At 39.5% G+C, this 21,116-nt stretch overlaps 2 protein-coding genes across 6 annotated transcripts in view; both read left to right on the forward strand.

Annotated features, from left to right (window-relative positions):
* The first annotated feature begins 1,232 nt into the window (after positions 1-1,232).
* On the forward strand, positions 1,233-6,803 carry nmu (neuromedin U). Of its 2 annotated transcripts, none has more exons than XM_056378464.1 (8): positions 1,233-2,152; positions 3,412-3,467; positions 3,545-3,601; positions 3,716-3,769; positions 3,891-3,920; positions 5,850-5,903; positions 6,013-6,055; positions 6,603-6,803. In XM_056378464.1, exons 1-7 carry the CDS (start codon positions 2,005-2,007, stop codon positions 6,046-6,048), a joined length of 435 nt encoding a protein of 144 aa, XP_056234439.1. In that variant the 5' UTR covers positions 1,233-2,004; the 3' UTR covers positions 6,049-6,055; positions 6,603-6,803. The 2 variants fall into 2 exon arrangements, with proteins under 2 accessions (XP_056234439.1, XP_056234440.1); XM_056378465.1 differs by having other exon boundaries at positions 1,234-2,152; positions 3,545-3,592.
* Positions 6,804-9,758: 2,955 nt separating this feature from the next.
* clocka (clock circadian regulator a) overlaps positions 9,759-21,116 on the forward strand; it is a 32,813-nt gene continuing 21,455 nt past the window's right edge. For 3 of the 4 annotated variants that reach the window (XM_056378459.1, XM_056378461.1, XM_056378462.1), the window contains exons 1-2: positions 9,759-9,889; positions 17,924-18,008. The gene's annotated coding sequence lies outside the window, so the exon portion shown is untranslated. Of the gene's footprint in view, positions 9,890-10,442; positions 10,566-17,923; positions 18,009-21,116 lie in introns of those variants that run through there. The other variant, XM_056378460.1, reaches the window with a different exon arrangement.

Below are 21,116 nucleotides of genomic sequence, written 5' to 3' on the forward strand. Positions count from 1 at the left end.
AAGACCAACGGTAGGTAGAGAAAAGGTAATTCTGTAATGATCCATAATGAGAGTCTCTAATAAAGCAGATTTGAATTTATGTAATGGTGTGAATGCATAAAAAGTTGAACAGAAATTGGAAATTGAGCATATTTCATACAATTAGAGTCTTCTTTTTTTTTTGAAGTAAAAGCAAAAATTCAGCTTTAAAATACATGTTGAGCTCCAGTGAGTTAATTGTGAAATCTGTAAGTTTGGCCATGTGAAAGTCAACATTGCTGTCGTACAGAAAACCTAACTTGAGTTTGTGCCTCTGCAGTCCGGTGCGTCAGATCAGTGACACCATCAGGGCCGTGACGACTAAATGTTTATAATGTCACTCAAAAATGAAATAAATCAGGCTAAACAATAATTATCAGCTTTAAAAGTTGTGATGTCTCTGAAGTATCACATTGCATTACAACTAACCACTTATCGTTACGGTGTCGCCCGTGTGTGAAATAACACTTTCCTTCTTTCAAGTGAGGTGAGGACAAGATGTGTGGACTTGTTTTCCTGAAGTGCAAATGGAAAGAAAATCACAACCAATTTCAAGCATTGACAGAAAAACAACTATAATTCACATCAGTCCTGGTCTGATCCTCGGGCCTCACACTGGCCTCCTGTCTGTGAAACACTGTGTCTGTAAATACTGTTGGTCTGTGTGGCACCGAATGATTCAGGACCAAAACACGGTTGTTGCTGCTGCATATTACGAACTGTCTTGGCGTCTGTTTAAAAAGAGGACGCAGTGTTGAGTTTTTATGACCCACAAACTCCCAGAAAACCTGACGTCTGCTGCAACTCTCTGTTCTTTTACATCACAGCTGCAAAAACCTGTTCAATCGATCTTATTCCATTGTAGCTTATTTTCTGTTTTACTTTACTCCTTTTCAATCCTACTCAAGATAAGATAAGATAAGATAAGATAAGATAAAACTTTATTGCATAAATTAAATTAAAATTAAATTTGCATAAAATGGAAATTGGTCTGACAACCTGGCAACACAGTAAAACCATAAATATATAAAAATATATAAACAAAATACACATAAATACATGTATCTTTATAAATATATATACTTTAACACACTCATTGAAAGGTGGTTTTCAGATGAACATACATTAAACAATAACAGACATAAATCCAACCCAGAGCTGTGGATCTGATTGGTCTATTTAATCTATTTAATCAGCCTATAAAATAAGTTTTTACATGAGGACATCTCAGTTAACTGTAACCTTCACGTTGCTGTCCTCATATCTACTTACACCTTTACAATGAAAACATATGGAAGAGTCACAGTACATTGCCTGATGATAAGAGCGTTGTTCTTTATGAAGAGTAATAAAACAGATGGCGGGAGCCAACGTGTAAAGTGTAGCTGCCTCCACTGCAGAGACAGTCTGAGACCTTTTCTCCAAAGGACTGTAGTGTGGGATTATACCCACACAGAACCGAGTGAGAACCCACAGTCCAACAGAACAAACTACAGCCACAGAGAACATCACGCACTACAATTAAACTGTCTGACACAACTAAAACCAAACTCTAAACTCAACGTGGACACGAGAGGAAACAAGTAATGCTCATCGTCCTGCTTGTTCATTTTTTCCATCACATCTCATATAAGTTTTCAGGCGCGCGCGGAGCCTCCGATGACGCATGTGTGTGTGTGTGTGTGTGTGTGTGTGTGACACGAGCCTTCATATTTCTCTGACGTGAGACAGAAACTCTCAGAAGAGCAAGAAGTCAAGCGGACAGAACCCAAAAAAGAAAAGACGAAAAAAGAGGAGAAGAAAAAACAAGAAACAAGAGAGAGTAAAAGAGAGAGAGAGAAAAAAGAGAGAGAGAGAAAAGAGAGAGAGAGAGAGAGAGAAAAGAGAGAGAGAGAGAAAGAGAGAAAAGAGAGAGAGAGAGAGAGAAAAGAGAGAGAGAGAGAGAGAGAGAGAGAGAGAGAGAGAGAGAGAGAGAGAGACAGGGGGATGAGGACCTTCCAGAGCCAAAGTCAGCCTGCGCCCCGCGGAGCCTCCAGCAGCCTGCACAGCCTCAGCAGCACCGCCATGAGTCCACTCAGCACGGCCAGCATCACCCTCGCAGCCCTGCTCATCCTCACCATACCAGTGTGCAAAAGTAAGTCTATCTATCTATCTATCTATCTATCTATCTATCTATCTATCTATCTATCTATCTATCTATCTATCTATCTATCTATCTATCTATCTATCTATCTATCTACTGTTACTTTCAATTTAATTCATTCATACACATTAGTTTTTACTAAAGAATGAGATAAATGTATATTATTATGTATTTATAATTTTGTGATGGTTTGTCTTATACTTTTATACAATAATGTGAAAAATGTATTAATAGACATGACTAATATAATAATATATAATACTAATGAGCTGCTGGACAGTTGAATTTAGAATAAAGTAAGTATCTATCTCTCTCTCTATATATATATAACATAATAATATAAGCATTAGTAGAGTGAAAACTAATGTAAAATGAATGAATTACATTAAAAGTAACAGCAGATAGATAGATAGATATTTTATTTATCCCTAAGGGTAAATGCAGCTCATTATTAGTAATAATAATAGTAAATAATAAAGAATAATAGTTGATTATCCAGGTCAGGTGTTATACAGCCTGATGGCAGTGGGGACAAAGGATCTCCTAAACCTTTTAATATTATAACCTTATATATTGAATATTGTTTTCCATGTGACTTAACTGTTCATCAGTGTGCTGCCTGATCAATTCTATACATTTAACATGGTTCACATTACAAATACATATTTTTTCCCACCTATCCATCTCTGTTGTTCTTAAACGATGTGACACAGACGAGACAGTTTGGTGAAACACTTGCAGGCAGAGACGGCGCTCTGATGTCGCAGCGTCTGATTGGATGTGTCCACTGACTGACACAAAGTCAGCAGTGATTGAAATGTTTGAATATGCAGATTGACAGTCTCTTCTCCCCTCAACGTCAGAGTCATCTTTGCATCAACATCAGTGTCGGAGCTGCGTGATGATGATGGCGACCACGACTTGTTTCCTTGCAGAAACATGGCGCTCTGAAAAAGGAGAAGAGTTGATGAAAGTGGTTTTTATTCATGAAAGTATGAAGAAGCAGTGACCTCACATCAACATGGTGGCCAATAACTTCCTCCGTGTTATAGAGCAAAGCTTTTTACCCCTGCTAATGGGCATCTGCTGCAATCATGTTCGTCAGCAGAGGAGCTTCATTAGCGTTCTGTCAATAAAATGTACGACTGCTGTCAGATGTGAACGTGTTGTGAGGATGATATTAAAACAGCAGCATGTGTCTCCAGTCATTTCAGCCTCAGTTATTAACTGTGTGTTGTGTGAAACTCAAGGTGCTCCAGCAGAACTTCAGCAAGCCACAACAGAGCAGAGGCAGCTCCTCAGCCAGGTATGATGTCTGTCTTTCTTTCTTTCTTTCTTTCTTTCTTTCTTTCTTTCTTAATCATGCTCTGTGTGGCTCCACAGATAGACGCTGTGTGCTCATCCTACCTCTCTGCAGACCTGAAGTTCTGGGTGAGTGAGGTGTGATTCCTTCTTTATGTCTTTAAACAGATATTACAAACACATTTAGGGTACATTCTTTATTTCTAAATTAATTTAACCCTTTTTAATTCTTCTCTTTGGTTTCTTTTCCAGGCATCTGATGTCTTAGGGGAACTCTGTGTCTTGATGCTGGTTCAGAAGTCAAAGGTACATCACACTTTACACTCTTTTACTGGGTGAAAGCTCTTAAGTTTTGGTGCTACTTGCAAGATTTGACATGAAATGACTCTTTGAATCCGAGAGGAGTGACGTGTTGTTTTCTTCTCAGGAGCTGAAAGTGCGAGAAAACAGTAAAAGGGTGAGTACGACTTACGTCTTTCCCCTGAAATGGTTCGACTGGATCCATACAGACATTAAACCTAATGACAAATTTGTGTTGCCTTGTGTGTGTGTGTGTGTGTGTGTGCGTGAGTGTTTTCTTTTTTTTCAATGCCATACACTGTATGTGCAGTTTTTATTTCATTACTCTAGACCACAAGGTTCTGCCTTGTCACAGAGGATGGTGAGTAAGTCTACAGATAAATCTGCAGTGTGTTGCTTGACCTAAGAGAGCGCCTGCACATTGTGTCAGGACTGCACTTCCTGCCTGAGTGTGGTACTTTTAAACGTGCGCAGCGCAACAGACGAGTAAATCCAACCATCTGACAGAGCTGTTACTGTCAGGCCATAAAAGAAGCTTCATTCACCAAACAGAAATGCATACAGGTATACCTTTACCACAGGGAAATGTAAGAATGGACACACACACACACACACACACACACACACGGTCCTAATACATAATTATATAAAATGAAACCCTCACTGCTTTAACTAGCTTTATTTCTCTGCTGCACGAGATCAAGAGACGAGGGAAAGTTACAGAGACATAATAGTGCGACTCAGAAATGTGATCACAGCTCTTCATATTGCGACTCAGTGATGAGGGAAATTCAATTTTCACATACATTTTGATATTTTCCTGATATTTTAATGTTTCGGAAAGATTTCGAGTCATGTAATGGGCCGATGAAAGAGCTGTGATAAATGTTCACATCCTCCGGCATCAGACTCGATGTGACATAAGTTATGATACTTTTCATGTATTTTCCTTAATGCGCATTTACGCTCATTGAAACCCACAAAACATCCCAGGGCGCACATTCACCCGCCTCAACAAAACATCTTCCTTCAATGAAACATGGAGCTATCTCGTCCTCCGCTCCTCCAGCACTGCTGTGATAAATAATGCAGAGTGTCACGTGTTGACACTGAGGAAACCGCTGCACTGAGGAGGCGTTTGTGTCATGTTTGCATTTCCGTTCTTTACTTTCTCTCTCCCTTGTGTGTCTGGCTGTGTGTGTGTGTGTGTGTGCGTGTGTGTGTGTGTGCATGTGTGTGTGTGCATGTTTGTGTGTGTGTCAGATCCCTATGTTGCACCCTCTCCTGCATCTAGTTTCTCAACTCCATAACAGAGGAGAGAGAGGACTCTCCCCCCCCCCACTCGCCATTTTCTGTTTGCTTGTTTTTTTTGCTTTATGAAATAATCTCACATCCACTGATTGATTGATTGATTGATTGAAACAAAGCAATCAGAAGTCAAGATGCTTTGTTTTTCAGCATACAAAACACTGTATGCGATCAGTCATGAGCACTGACATGAAATCCTGTGGTGTGTGATTTCTTCTGACAATTACCGGGGTGATAAAAATGCAAAGTCATTAGCTACAGAATGTATTAAAATCTCTCAACTGCCAAACGATCCTTGGTCGAAACTGTAGAAGCATCTGATGGATGGGAACTTATATACAATTACAACAGCAGCATTTAAGTGCATTAGTGACTTCTACTTTAGTATGTTTGTAGGAAAATATTGAGATGCGTGTTATGTTTTGCCCTTCCTGAGCTTACGAGACGATAACACTGCTTCACATTGGGCAGCGCTCCTCACTCTCCGTACGAGCTCTGCATTAGTTGTTCTTTCCCAAGCTGCAGTAATTACGGTCTAAAATTAGTGCAGCTGACAGGTGAACTTATCCCTCATTCAAGCTTCGAGCGCTGACATTCACAATGTGCACACATGAGGAATTGTGAGCGAGATGATGAAGAGAGTGTTTGTTTTGGAAAATCCAGATGTGAATGTTTGAGTGTGTGTGTGTGTGTGTGTGTGTGTGTGTGTGTGTGTGTGTGTGTGTGTCTGTGGAGACTCGCAGCGACATTAAATTCTGTGGTTTCTGTGTCTATACAGGCTGAACTGCAGGGACCTGGTGGAATCCAGAGCAGAGGTTACTTCCTCTATCGGGTATGAACATTTTTATATCGGGAAATAAAATAAAATAAAAATAATAATCATAATAATAAAAATAAAAATAAACTTCCTCTAGATAATATGATTGTGTTTGCACTTGCAGCCACGAAATGGAAGACGATCCTTAGAATATGAGTAAATTAAAGGTAATACTCTGATGACATTTTTTTTATCTTTTGCTTTTCAACCAAACACTCAGTAATTCAGTCTTAAACACACACACACACACATGCACACACACACACACACACACAGCACCTATTGATTTATTTATTTTTCCTTTTTAACTTCAAATATGCACAGTAGTGGCTGTTGTGAAAATTATTACATTCATATATTAAGGTTTAAAATGCCTATTTTAATTAATAATGGTTGAGTAAATTGAACCAATTAAATTGTTGTAATCTTGAGATAATGACGGGAAGGGTGTTGCACTTTTTATATATAATAATGCTATATTATTAATGCTGGACATGATCTTCTTCTTTAGAAAGTAAAAGTCCCACTCTGGTAATTTTCATACAGTCTCTAAAATCTTGTGATTATCCCTGGCAGTGGTGACTTGTGGGACTATATATAACTACAGGCTGCTAACACCATGTCAGAGATGTGTGTGTGTGTGTGTGTGTGTGTGTGTGTGTGTGTGTGTGTGTGTGTGTTGTAATCTAATTGTGTGTGTCTCCACCTCTGAAGCTTAGTGTGTAGAGACGACAGACCCCGAGACCCGAGCCGCTGCCCCATGACTGAGTGATCCAGACTTTAACCACAGCCCTCCGCCACTGTTGTATAGTGATGTCTGAATGTACAAAAAGAATATAATTAAAATACTAGTCAATGGTCCAGATTTTATTTTGTGTTATATGTTTGTCATTTGCATTAAAATGCTATAATGTGGTCAGGTGTTAAGTTTGATTTGTTACACATGGTGTCATATAAACAAAAATCTTTCATTACATTTGGAAAAAGCTTTAAAAAAGTACTGTATGCAGGAATACAGATGCAAGTTGCATTGAATTGAAAAGTAAACCACACATCAGGTGTTCTTAAACCACTATACTTGACATAAAAGATGCATATACTGTTAGTATATGCAAGTATTTTTTTTTTTTTGATGATTAAAACTAAAATAAAATAAGCACTGTATATGCCACAGTAGTTCCTTTTATGGATTTTGCATCTTTTATGTCACCATTCCAAATTAAAGTGAGGAATAACATACTGAACAGGTAAAGTAACTAAGTGAACAGGCCATAAACTAATACAAGAACATTTATAATATCAGGATTGACTGTTTTTAGTTGGTTTACATGAGAGATGCTCTGAAAACAACAAGCCTGACTCACTAATCAGACCTCTTTTAAAAGCAACAACACCCAGCTCAACACCCTTATGATAAAAAGACATTTAGTTTTTATAAATTTACTCATTTATTTTCTTCCTTTCTTTCTCTTCTTGAATTATGATTGTTATCAAGAAGTGTCTAATGTGATGGGAGCATGAACATGTAATTACTGTTATGAACAGCAGATGTCGCCATGCTCCGCCAGTTAAAGTCAGGATGTCTTTCTCCCACCTTGGGGAAGTTATATTGATATATAGCACAATATATATTGATTGATAGGTTTATTGTATATCTTGGTTTATGTGTGTTTCATTGACCATGTAAAGTACAGACCACCTTAATCCTATCAGATGTAGATTCCCATACATGAATGTAATATATGACATGTCAATATATAAAGAGTGATGTTGCCATATATGTCACTTATAAGGATATATAATATTATTATCACATATATGCATACATGAAGATATAGGTTTATAACATATATGAAATACCCATAGTAAAATTTGTATGTGTACATATAATAAATAAATATCTGTATGATGAATTTTTATATAACATGTTGCAATCACATGTGTTAAGAATATATATTTAATTTATAAATGCAAGTTTATTAAAACAACATAAATATAGAAAACATATATGCTTATATATGTTTTTCTTATTAACTTCTCATTAATTTTAAACATATCTATCTTCACATTCTGTCAAAGTGGTCTCAGACTTTTGGACACTTCTGTATATAATCAACTTATATTGAAAATTGTCTAAAATATAAACAAAAATAGATAAAAATACAAATTTGTATGGGCTAGACATATATTTCAATATATGACATTGTTCCAGTTTGTAATAGTTTTCATATATAATTTTTACATATGTGTTTTTATTTTATATGTAGATATATTTCATGTGCTCAGCCCATCATAACAACCCTAATCCAGATGACAGATACAGTTAAATCAGGTACAGAAAGGTTACAGAGAGTTAGATTGTTGGTATTTGGTGTGTTAGCCTCAGTATCAGTTCAGACCACCCACCATGCTGAATGTGAGCAATTTACAGAGCAGAACATTCTTGGCCGTCTCCCAACATCCTCATCAAGATGGAAGGGCTTGCAATTGTGACTTCACCATAAACAACAATGTGTTTTCACAGTTAAGTTTTAACTGGTTTAAGAGCCTTTGGATTTTAGTAGAGAAAGAGTTACTGTGTCAAATATCCCATGACTCTCTGGCCAATTCAATAAAACAGGCTTTAAAACCACTACAGCACTTTATATTGGACTTCAATCGATATTGTAAGGCTGGTTCACTCAATGTGACTCCTATTACCTGAGTAACAACAGGAAGATTGTGACAGTTTGACTGAAGAATATTGTTTTAAAGCTGGAGTGATAAAAAAAAAAAACATACAGCTTGATTTGCCCATTTGGCGCTCTAACAGGGAGAATCTTCCAGGACACGTGAATGTAAAGTCATGCTATAACAATTTGCATTTGATGCATGCAACTCAATTAGCATTACCAGTAAACACAGAGATGATATGCAAAACCTGTGTTTAGAGTCTGGTCAGAACACAACCCTCTGTCCCTGCCTCTTCAGAATAAAACGAACATATGGGATAGACAGATACTTTATTTATCCCCTAGGTGAAATTCATGATATTGGGATAATCAAAGGATATGTGCAATATAATAAATATTAAAGCTAATAAATGTGAATTGTATATTATGTTTTCTTTTTCACTCATTAACAGTCAAGTCTAGTCTTTTGAAGTCAAAATGTTGAAACAGCGCCACCCACTCCTCCACTTCACTACTGTGGCCAGAGATGATATTGCAGCTTTTGCCGCTTGGCTGTTGCCATGGTGACGAGTACCACGCCGGAGATGGGGGAAACGTTAAAAACAGTATGATGGTCAATTAATCCAAAGGCACCGGTCTAAAGGGCAGAGAGAAGAACTACTCTGTAAAACTACGACGTTTTTCTTTATTCATGGTGTGTCTGTGTTCCACAACAATGACTGAAATAACTGGATTTTAAAAATAGGCAAAAAGCTTCTGTAAATGCCAGGGCACACCATAAGCCTACCTGCGTGGTAGTATACCCATAAAATTAGAAATTATAAACATATAATGCTAAAAAAAATTATATCTTTCAAATGGGATTTAGTCAGAATTTGGAATATTTTTATTTTATATCTTTTCCCCGATAAAATGACATTAAAAACTATTAAAAAACGAAAAATCTTACTCAGGAGGAATTATGTTTTTTTTATTTTTATACTAAAAACCTTTAAAATAAGTATAAAATAAATAAATTATACAACATTTTTCCCAAAAAAAGGGGGTGGGGGAAAGCTACAGTGGAATAGTTTTTCCTTTCTACAAGTGGTTGAGTCTAATGTCAGACTTTACACCGTAAAACCCAATAAACAAACAGTAGGCGTGTGACAGGTAATGTGCTGAAACCTGGATGTTGATTACCTGCCTCTCACAGGCATGTGTGTGTTATCTGGAGTTCAGCGTTAGTTCCCGGCTGGAGGTCCGCCCGCCTCAGCCCTGCGCAGTCAACCGTCAGCAGCGCCACTGGGTGCGGGGATATCCCGGTGAAAAGGAAGCCTGTTCCGGGGGGTGAGTGTGACATCTCTACCGGTCAGCTCTCTGCTCCGTGTCCGTGCGGCTCGTCTCTCTGCCGCCTCTCCGTGCACCGTTGTCAGGCGTAAAGCCGCGAACGGAACCGTTTTTTTTGGGGTTTTTTTTTTGTGGGTCTTGTTAGGTGACAAGAGACTGGCCGGAGGCCCGGTGACCCACATTCTTATCTAATGCTGCATGTTAGCTTAGCTTAGCTTAGCTTAGCTTAGCTAGCTCCGGCTAAAAGTGGGTTGTGCGTACAGTACGTGGTTTGCAGACGAGTTCAACGCTCGCTACGTTAAACTGTAAAGTCGCTTGCCTGCGGAAAAAATTAACGGCTGTGTGATTTTTTTTTCCCGGATAGTTGAGCCTCGACAGTGTTTGTCCTGTGTCGCAGTAGGTTTGCCAAACTATAAAAGCTGTTGTTTTTTGTCTGTGTAATTGACGTTAGCAAAGTAAGCTAGGTGGCGTTAGCCTTCTAGCAATCACTGCCCGGGTTTTGCCGGCCGGCATCAGCGGCAGCGGGGGTGGGGGGGTGGGGGGGGTGGTGACCGGCGGAAAGACGTGCTTGTACCCGGGGCTTGTCACTTCACGGCCGGCTGTGGTACAGGGGACTTTACATACCTGAAAGCCGCACACGTCTTCCCTTCAGCTACTGCCTCCTTTTTTTTTAACGGTATGTCTGTTTTTCCCTTGGTGTTAATTACTAGATCTGTGGCAACTGCGTTTCACTCCCACTTTCCAGCATTTGTTTTTTGCATATATCTGCTCTGCTGTTATCACCTAGTCACTTCATATGTTGTTGTACCTGTCAGACGTGTCCATAAATGCCTCCGTAACGCTGTAATAATGTCTGAGTTGTGAATGATTTGGACCAGAACCACACGGGGCTACCTGGTACCACGATGAGCTGTGCAGATCAGAGATGTCTTAATTGTGATCCAGCCTCTTACATGTGAAAACAAGTGTCTAATAGTGATGGCTGCTTCTTGCAATGAAATAAAGTTTATATTTGATTCTTAAAAATGTCATCAGAATACAGTGCCATGACCAGCTCTGGTATTTATTGAGATAAACAGACAAGAATGGCCATATTGAATCTCTAAACTCAGGTTCATGTTGTTTCAAACTTTGGGATGGTGACTCAGATTTAGTGTTTTTCAAGAATGAACTTAATGGTTTCTGTGAGTTAAAGAGTTTAATACACAGCTTCAGTGATAAATGCCCTTTGAAGTAATTTGAATCTGTACATTTGGATTCATATAGCGTGACGTGTTCTGGTGCAGCAGTCTGATACAGTTCAGTTATACCAACAGTTTCCTGTCAAATTTATTTTAGCCTGATGTTTTACAAAGATACAAGTCCGTTAGTAAAGGATGTTGAAATGATTTTTCTACATATCTGATATTAGAGCGATGCATCAGTTCTCATCGTTCATCATCTGTCATTGTAATAGTTGTTATTTGTTTGTGTTGGCTTTTGATTTGAGTATGAGTTGAACCAAAATGATTTCCTAAATACTTGAGAATGCAAGCTGATAAATAATTCTTTGTAATATTTTGTTTTTCTGGGCTAAACCTCTGTAAAGAAATTCTATTTCAGTACTTCATGATTTTCTTTTGCATGTCGCCCATGCAGCCAGAGGTGATTGTAAAAATGAAAAACAATCACATTAGAGAGTGATACTTTGAAAGAGGCCATTGTTAATTAATAAAACCTTCCAGATGTATTTACACACACACACACACACACACACACACACACACAGAGTTGTCGGAGCTGTTAGTGGAGCATGGAAAAATACTTTGACACCTTTTTCTTGTTGCTGGTGTTACGGCTTGCTGCAGGTGAGGAGAGGAAACAGGAAACACTCTCTCTCCCTCCCTCTCTCCTTCTCATTCTGCAAACCTGTAGTGTCTCTGCTCGTTGTGATGACTGGTGCCTGCTCGTATGTTTCACTGTTGCTTTTACACACGTTTAGCAAGTTGGACACGTTTATAATTATACCCACGTTTCATCATAAACTTTTACAATTCTACAATTTATAGGTGTTACGAGCGTCATATAGTTGTTCTGAGAAGTAGCAGGGCAGAACTGGCAGCAGTGTTTTCTTTAAACAGAGGAGGGGGTGCGACTGACAACACCGCGAGGGAGGAGGGAGCGAACACGCACAGATTACATTAGTACATGCTATGCCTAATAATGTAATTATTAGACGCCTGTCATGTCAGGCTGTTCCGATGCAGAGGAGCCTGGGTGATGTTCTCTGGCTTTGCACTAATGCAGGCAGCTTGAATCATTCAGTGGACTGATGGTACGGCTGGTACTGTACGTCCCTGATGCTGGTAGTGAGCAGACTGTAGGTTTGGGAATCAAACGTCAACACTTTTATGGACAAACTGATTTGGTTTTATACCATCGAGGATCCAAAAACACCTTGTCATTCGATACTAGGGCTGCAGGATATGTGAAAACATTATTATTATTTATTATTTTGCATATTGTGATTATTTTGGCAGATATTGCGATATGAGTCTGGATTTTAGTTTCTATTAAATTTTGCAGCTGTATTTGACACCAAATCTAAGAGTAAATGAGTAAATCTCATCAGCGTCAGTGAGCCAATAAGCACGCAACGTGCTTGGACTGATATCTAATTATCATGGTGTTGGGCTGTTTATTTACACGAACATGTTTGACATTATATATATATATATTACCTATATGTTCTTTTAGCATTTCAAAGAAAAAAGCGGCTGTAATATGTAATAACTACGCAAGAGAGGGGCTTTTGAAAACTTATGATAAAGTGCTTCTTTTACAAAATGAAATAAAAAGTGTAGCTTGACTTTCCATTTTTATGGTTGATTCTAACAGTCTCATCTTTACAAGTGTAAAGCTTTTACACTTCTTCTTTCTTTCCCTCTTCTATCCCACTTTCCCCTTTTGATCATCTCCCTGATTTGACTCGAGTTGCAGTGAGTGTGGCTGAGTTGCGTCACGTGACCAGTGCTGCAAAGGCTCGAAAAGCTGTGAATTGCAGATTGCAGAATTTAATAACTCACTAGTTTATGGTTATATGTACTGGTCCGGATCGGACGGCATCTGGGTCGGGATTATATTGTAATAAAAAAATGGATTTGATCAAATTCGGTTCTGGAAAAAGTATTGTTAAGAATCGGTATTGGACTCAAGTTATCGGTATCAATACTGATATGGAAGGTTTTTGAACGACCCGCAGTCCACAGAGCGAAGCTTGTTATCAATGGGAGACTGTTGACGGCAGCTGCAGTCAATGTGTAATCCAGACTCCATGTTTTGCCTCTAGAAACTAAACTGTACATTCACAATGTCGGTAGAATGACTTCTATCACCTCAGGGTCGAATCCTCCGTCTGACGTCACTGAGAAATTTCATATGCTACAGCAACCGAAGTGGTGCATGACTCATATACCGGATTTACACGCAAAAAATCTTCATCCTTGACAACCTTTGTGTTTGTGTTTTCTAACATACATAACTAATTTCTTTAAAGGCAAGTATGTGTGTTTGCTCCAGCTGGTCAGACCTGCTGTAATGAGGTCGAAGATGACTCAGTCTTCTTACTTACCACCTTAAAAGTTAAAGGTTTAGTAAAGGTAGAAACTTGACGCTCTCTCAAGATGCTGACAGTCGTTTGGCTTCATCCTCCCTCATCATTCGTCACTCAATACTACCACTATAATGACAAAGGGAAAAACAGAATTATAGAAATGTTCTCAAATTTATCAGAAAGGAAAAACTGAAATATCACATTGACATAAGTATTCAGGCATTTTACTGTGACACTTGATGCTTCTACACCTCAAACTTTTTGTTCTCAGTTCTAAGTGTCATGTCTGGAGGAAACCAGGAGCCGCTCATCACCTGTCCAGCATTATCCCAAAGGCGAGGCATGGTGGAGGCAGCTTCAGGCTGTGGGGCTGTTCCTCAGCAGCAGTGACAGGGAGACTGGTCAGGGTTGAGGGGAAGCTGAACGGAGAAAAGTACAGAGATCCTTAATGAAAACCTGGTCCGCAGCGCTCAGGATCTCAAACTGAAGGTTCACCTTGACCCCAAGCGCACAGCTAAGACAGCACAAGACAGGCTTAGCGACACCTCTGTGAACGTCGCTCGAGTCCTGACCTGAACCCACCTTAAGATCTCTGGACATCCTGAAAATCAACATCCAACCCGCCAGAGCCTGAGAGGATCTGCAGAGAAGAATAGCAGGAAATTCTCAAATCCAGATGTGCAGAGCGCTGCGATGTCAGACCCAAGAAGACTGGAGGCTTCAATCGCTGCCAGAGGTGCTTCAACTAAGTCCTGATCAGAGCGTCTGAATACTTGTGTCAGTGTGATGGGGTGTTGAGTGCAGATTAACGTAAAGAAACAAACATTTGGCAGATATTGCGATTTCAGTTGGAATGGTTGATTTTTGTCGGATCTTGTGCCAAACAAACATGTTTCCTTTACGTCTGTAGAATATGATCTGTAGGTCGGGGGCCGCAACACTTACAGCGCTAACAACAACAACAACAACAACAACAACAACAACGTGGTGACACATTTGAACTTTACCAAGAAAATTGCAGCTCCATCGATTTGGATGTAGCACTTGGCCGTATTGTGATTTCTATTTAATGTGCAGCTGTTTTCGCCACCAAATTTAAGGAGTAAATGATTCAATCTCATCAGCGTCAGTGAGCCAATCAGCATGCAGCACACTTGGACCTAGATCTGTTAATCCTGGTGTTTGGCTGCTTATTTACACAAACATGTTTGAGTGTGTAAAGAGACTGAGCTTAAAACTAAAACTAAAGTAAAACTAAAATTTCCACCGTAATGTGCATTCAGTTAAAACTCAAAGAGGCGGATGTGAAAAGAGTGACGGGGTCTGAATACTTTCTGAATACACTTTTTCTTGTTGATGTTACCGTGTGCGGATTTAGGAGGCGGCATGTGACTTCATCATCGCAGCGTTTAATATGCTGCCCTCACCAGCAGAGCTCTGATAGGTTTATAAACTGATGTTTTCCACTCACGGCCCTGCGGCAGATAATTTGATGCCTCCAATATTTGGTCTGCTTCACACAGTAATTGATGCTTGTTGAAATGAATGAGGTTCTTGTTATTTTATTGCCTGTTTAAGTTTTATTAGACAGCTGTGTTATACTGCTTCCCCGCTTGCCATTTAAAATGATTTCATGAAGTACAGTATAATATATATTTGCCCAAAAGGCCTTTTAGCCAATCACCACAAAGCTTACATTACATACATGTAACACTCCCCCAGACCATCGAATACCAGGAACTATATAACTATCATGCAGTGCAACAGTACAGCAGCATATATATAGATATATATATATATCTATATATATCACAAGCTCTTAAAAAGAGGACATCCACTGACAGCAACATCAGCTGCAGAGAAATCCATTTACCACACTGTTTCTGTGTGACTGACCTTTCTCTGAGAGCTGAGTGGTGGAAAAATAAAAATAAATAAAAATAAAGTTCCAATAATTTTTTAAAAGTTATATTTAAAGTTATTTTTTGCCTTCATTTTGATAGCGACAGTGAGAGAGTGACAGGGAAGTCGGGGAGAGAGAGGATGATATGCAGCCAAGGGCCATGGGTCGGACTTGAACCCACGCCACTGCGGTTAGGACTACACCTTCATGGTACGCACTCCACCAGGCGAACCACCGTGGCGCTCCGCAATGTTTCTTTACTTGACAGACGACATATCTCTGTGGGATTAGTCTCAGTGTGTTTAACGATGTCTCAGTAAGACCAGCTGACGAGGCGAAGCAGGACACGTGTTTGATGTCGCTCTTTTGTGTTAATGGGTTACTGGTGTAATGGCTGAATTTCTCTAACATACATGTTAGGACTGGACATCACACACACACACACACACACACACAACCCTGGCGTTATGTCACCCATTGACACTGAACTCACGTGTTTTAGGCTGCAGCAGCAGGCAACTATAAGAAGCAGAAAACATACATAAAAGATTCAGAAACTCGGTCTGTGCAACAAAAGCTTTGTCACTCAGCTGGTAAAAGTGACTGAATAGTGACAGTGTGGAGCCGATGATTGAACCGGGGTTCAGTTTGCATGTAATCGCTCTTTCTTCATCAACATGTGTCGTAGTTTTTGACTCAAAACAACCTTTTATGTAGCTGTGTGTGTGTGTGAACCGCACCGATGTGACTGTATGTTGTTTGCTGTAAATTTAAATTTCATTTTCATAGATAAAATAAAAGTAGTAAAATATAAAAGCACAGGATAAATGTCGCCTTTAACGGGGAACTCAGATGTTTTTCACTTGTGTTCAACAGGTTGACCTACATGTAGATCAGGGGCAATCGACGACGATCTTAGACTGACGCTTTCTGGTTTTACTATGATCAAGAAAAAAATGGGTCAAATCATTTGGGTGTTCTCTAGAAAAAGTGTTGTCATAAGACGTGCAGCAGTTTTCTGTAGAATCAGCGTCCTGGTCGAGCTTAAATTAGTCATTAGCAAATGAATTGAGAGTGTTTTTGTTGCTGCGACTGATTGTTGTAGTGAAAGATGTGATGTGTTGCGAGAGATGTTGTCGTGCCAAAGAACATAACGAGTTTACTGCAGTGAGAGACCAGAAACTGGGAAGAGTTCCCTGAAGAGAGGAGCTATAATTATCAAGTTGAAACACGAGAGCAATAGGAAATAAAGACTAAACAAACAAACTAAATAAAAAGAGAATCACAGTTTCTCTGTGTTGGATTATAACGTGTTTATTTCTCTCCGGTTGCATCCTGAGCCAAGTGTCACAAAGTCAACCCCCGACCTTTAACCCTGACGCCGCCAGGTCTGTAGAGTTTGTTGAGGCAGAACCTTTTGTACATTAAAGGCTGTAAAAGAGTCATTTCACTGTGTCATGGTGAGCATTAAAAAGGTCAACTGGAGCAAACATTCAATTAGCGATTACTTGATTAGCAATTAAATTAATCAACATTTTTTTTATAATCAATCAATTGTTAACGCCGTTTGTCAAGTAAAAATGTGAAACATTTATCAGTGCAGCCTCAAATATGTGATGATTTTCTGCTTTTCTGTGTTTTATGTCATTTTAAATTCAACATTTTGGGTTGTGGTGTGGATTATTTTTTAGATTTAACCTTGAATTAATAGTAGATGAGAAAAAAAACGCACAGATTAATCAATAATGAATTTAATAGTTTGATAGTTACAGTCCCAGACCTACATTAATTTAAATGCCTTATTTCATGCCACTGAAAAGCGCATAAAAATACTCATAAATACTGTGACTGGTGTTCAGACATTCCACTTAATCGAGTAATTGGTTCTGTGAAATCAAAGGGACAGTTTGTTTACACTGATGTTTGATGTCCCAATAAAATAAGAAAAAAGCGTTATCTTATAAAAACATGGCGGGAATCCTTCAGATCAATGATCCTGAGTTATGAGGCCAATGTATTATCATGAGTAGCACATGAACGCCACTTTACGGCTGGTTGTAAGTGCTAGCATGATAAAGTCCTTGATCATGAAGGGCTATAAAATATGATAAGTCCCGGTCATCAAACACTTACTCGCACGCACACTTACACACTTACACACTTACACACTTACACACTTACACACTTACACACCTTTAGCACCAGGTGTTATCATCGCGAGACGAAGTCAGACTCGGGTTTACATGCATCTGCTTCTGAGAGCAGATGCATGTGTTTACATTGCCTGGAAGGAGACCTCCTTCCCAGCTGATGGCCAGGGGCTCAGTTTGTGATTGAACTTCCAAAAGATGTGTGTGTGTGTGTGTGTGTGTGTGTGTGTGTCTCTGTGTGTGTGAGTTCAGAGCTGCTCTCTTATTTCTGCAGTGCTGTGGGAGGCTCACGATGACCCAGATGTTTTAGCTCTGATTTAGTAATGTGAGTTTCTTTGCTCTAAGCCGCTCGCTGGTAAACGTAGCTTTTCTCCTTCTCCGTTCAACAGGTGAAGGATTCAGACAAGTCGACCACAGAGCCGCCTGTCATGAGCTGAAGCGGTTACCTGATCAACCACCACTCAAAGACAAAAGGTAAGACGTCATGGAAGTAACCCACTGAATGCTTTCTCTTGGGTGTGGACTGTTTTTGAGGGTTTGTCACTTTAGGAAATTAGATTTAAACATTGCATCACAATAAGATGCTTCTACAAAAACCATTCAGTATTCTTTGGTACGTCAGCTGATTGTCTTGATTAGCTCGTTTGCTGATATTGCTTGTCTGTGCTAGCTGTGTCGGTGTCTGTAGACCTGTGACCAAGGTATAATACAAAAAAGACTCAGTCTGGATCACAAACATCTGGTTTTCATAATCTCGTAAAATCTGTTTACAGTTAAATATTACCCAAACTATTCACTAAACTCTTGAATACGATGATAATGATGATAACCGCCTTGTGTTTGTTCATCCACCCACAGTGTCACACTTCATCCAGGGTTTCTGGGGAAATGTTGTATCAAGGGACGAGTTAACGAAAGAATCATAATGTTTAATCACAGAAGTTTATTAGAGCTGCAATGATCGATTGATACAAAAATAATCGGCAACTATTTTGATTATTGTTTGACAGTTGAAGTGTTTTTCCAAGCGGTGATACTAAAAGCCTGCAGAGTCTCAAACATGATTTCCTGCTTTTCTGTGTTTAATATTTTTGTAAATGGAACAAAAATAAAACGAAAACAGACGTGTGATAAATATTAATCCTGAAGGAGGTTTATGCTTCATGCAGCTTCTTCACTGCAGACAATACAAACCAGTGCAGACCAAGCAACTGAAACTAAAACAACGGAAGCAATGAAAAGATAATAATAAATAACAAGCTTAACAAAAAGACTAAATAATAACCTTAGTAATAGTAACAATAATGATAAGTTTGACTCTGAGAAACTGGACTGAATAATAAATCCATTAATTGGAAAAAATAATCAGCAGATTAATCGCTAAGGAAAATAATCCCCATAATCTACTATATCTGCAGGATTCAGTGTTTCAGGCTCAGACTTTTGGCTTTGGGAAAGTTACTTATGTTCAAGTTTAAAAAGTTTAACGCGCAGTAGATGCACAGACTGTGCAGGTAGTGAGAACATGCGACTGAGCGCTTTTGTTATCACCTCAACATTTCTCTAATTCTGGTGTCCGAACTACTTACAGCCATTCTTACTTTGTGAGTACAGAGGGAAACTACAGCTTGCATGAAGAAACTACAAACATGGCAGCTCGGGAGTTTACATTATCATAACTTAGCTTCGTCCATAAACCTCCCCTCATGTTCCCATCCTCTGAAGAACACCAGGTCGTCTCAGTCCTGCTCTTATTAGAGACGGGGCTCACCTCCTCTGTTCAGGACATTTAGTACGCGAGCGTTAAGGGCTCATGGGAAATGTAGTTTGATGAGGCTGCTGGAAACAGAAATATTGAATAAACAATGATCTTGAGTAGTTCTTGGTTTTTAGCTGTTAGCATGAATGAAGATTTCTTACCTCTGGAACAAAACTTGCAGCTGGAAAATAATTTCAGAGCGTAACATTTAAAACTTCACTTTATATTTTAGGTTTAATGCTGATGAAAAAAACGTTTGCGGTCTTTTATGTGTCTTTACTGGCAGTGTACCAGCTTTAGTTCTTCCTCGAGCGGTGTAGTAGACAGTGTAAAGTCTCATGAGAAATAATTTGGGTTTCTTTTCAAGGTGATGCGATCTAATGACTGTTGCTCACAATTATTTTCATCATTGCTTTAAAACAACAAAACGTTTAGTCTGAAAAATATCACTAGGTTGTGGAAAACGTCAGAGTCCAAGGTCGCATAGTCAGTGTTCAGTGACAGATATGAAAAGTATTAAATGTTAAAAATAAAATGCAGACAAAACTAGCAAATCCTCCCACATGAGAAGCTGCTTTTCTTGAATCATCATTAATCAGCTGGTGAATTTGCTTTCTAGTAATGAATGTTTTGTTTTGGTTTTTTTTTAGAACTAATTCCAACAAGTAAAATCTTTTGTTTGACTTCAGCTTGATGGATGATGTTTGATATGGGATCGTGCAGTGACACACTGTGGAAGCGCTGTCTTTATCTGAGATTAACTGCAGTCAGTAAAGTAAAGTAGGCTAGGCGTGCCCTGACACATTAATCTGTGGAGTATAATATAATGTGGTGCAAAGTCTTCTGGGAAAGGACAAGGCCATATGTTCACATACAGCTCAGTCACGTGAAGTTGTAGCTTCAACTTGCTCAGAGGATCCCTGCTGCTGTGTGTGTTGGTTAGTCGGCACGATAAGCATTTATCTCATTTATAAATCACGTCAGTGTTGGTGGTCATGTGTCGCTCACATGTTCGGATCTTAAAGGTCCGCAGCTCTATACTCTTTACTGCCAGTCGCTCTTCTGGACTTCGGTGACCCACTTGGCATCCGTACGAGGCCCCTGGCTTGAGTTCCCGCTCCGCTGGGACAGGATGCCAGCAGCGGTCGAGGGGCCCCTGCCAACCGCTGCTGCTTGCCTCTCAAACATTCCTGTCTGTGGGCTGTGCAGCGAAAACGCAAAACAAAGACTCCTTTTGTGCTGCTGGTTCTGTGGATGCGTTTGCATCGAGTGGAAACACAGCTGGCTGCCCAGCGCTGAGGGTGTGCTGGGTGGAACTGAGCAGCAGTGTTGATGGTGGGCAGTGTTGACAAGCTTGTGCTGTGGATTTTCTTTTATTGTGACATTATTAAAACCGTCCTCAGTCGAGTCTTCCACCCCAGTCGTCAGGAAACAGAAACCTGCAGACTGAGGGGGATCACCTCTGTCTTGCTGCACACAGTTGAAGTGTTTTGTTGATTTGTGTGACCTCCTTGGCAGCGAGTCTGCTGCTTGCCAGCTGTCAGAAGCTGCGTAACATTATCCAAGATATTCCCCTGCACTTAGAGCAGAATGAGCAGCGCTCTCTTCTTTATTTCCCTCTAACCTGAGTCTCTGTATAGAGTGAGCGCTGTGGGTGAAAAATGATGCATCCTGACATTTGAATTTTAAAGACATATGGCGAAACTGTCTGTTTGGGCTTCAGTCTGCTGCTGCCTCAAGCTGCTCCAGCTATTGCATTTCAACAAGTAGTTTCAGCCCTCATTAGAGTGGTCCTCTAATATCCAGTGAGACTTTCCTCTCCG

Source organism: Seriola aureovittata, chromosome 6, assembly GCF_021018895.1.
Source record: "Seriola aureovittata isolate HTS-2021-v1 ecotype China chromosome 6, ASM2101889v1, whole genome shotgun sequence".
NCBI classification, from domain to species: domain Eukaryota; kingdom Metazoa; phylum Chordata; class Actinopteri; order Carangiformes; family Carangidae; genus Seriola; species Seriola aureovittata.

Excerpts from the sequence above, each read along its gene's own strand:
- nmu (XM_056378464.1), top strand. The coding sequence starts at position 2,005 with ATGAGGACCTTCCAGAGCCAAAGTCAGCCTGCGCCCCGCGGAGCCTCC. Across the intron at positions 3,770-3,890 it reads TGCTGGTTCAGAAGTCAAAG|GAGCTGAAAGTGCGAGAAAA; the intron begins GTACATCACACT and ends TTTTCTTCTCAG. Across the intron at positions 3,921-5,849 it reads TGCGAGAAAACAGTAAAAGG|GCTGAACTGCAGGGACCTGG; the intron begins GTGAGTACGACT and ends GTGTCTATACAG.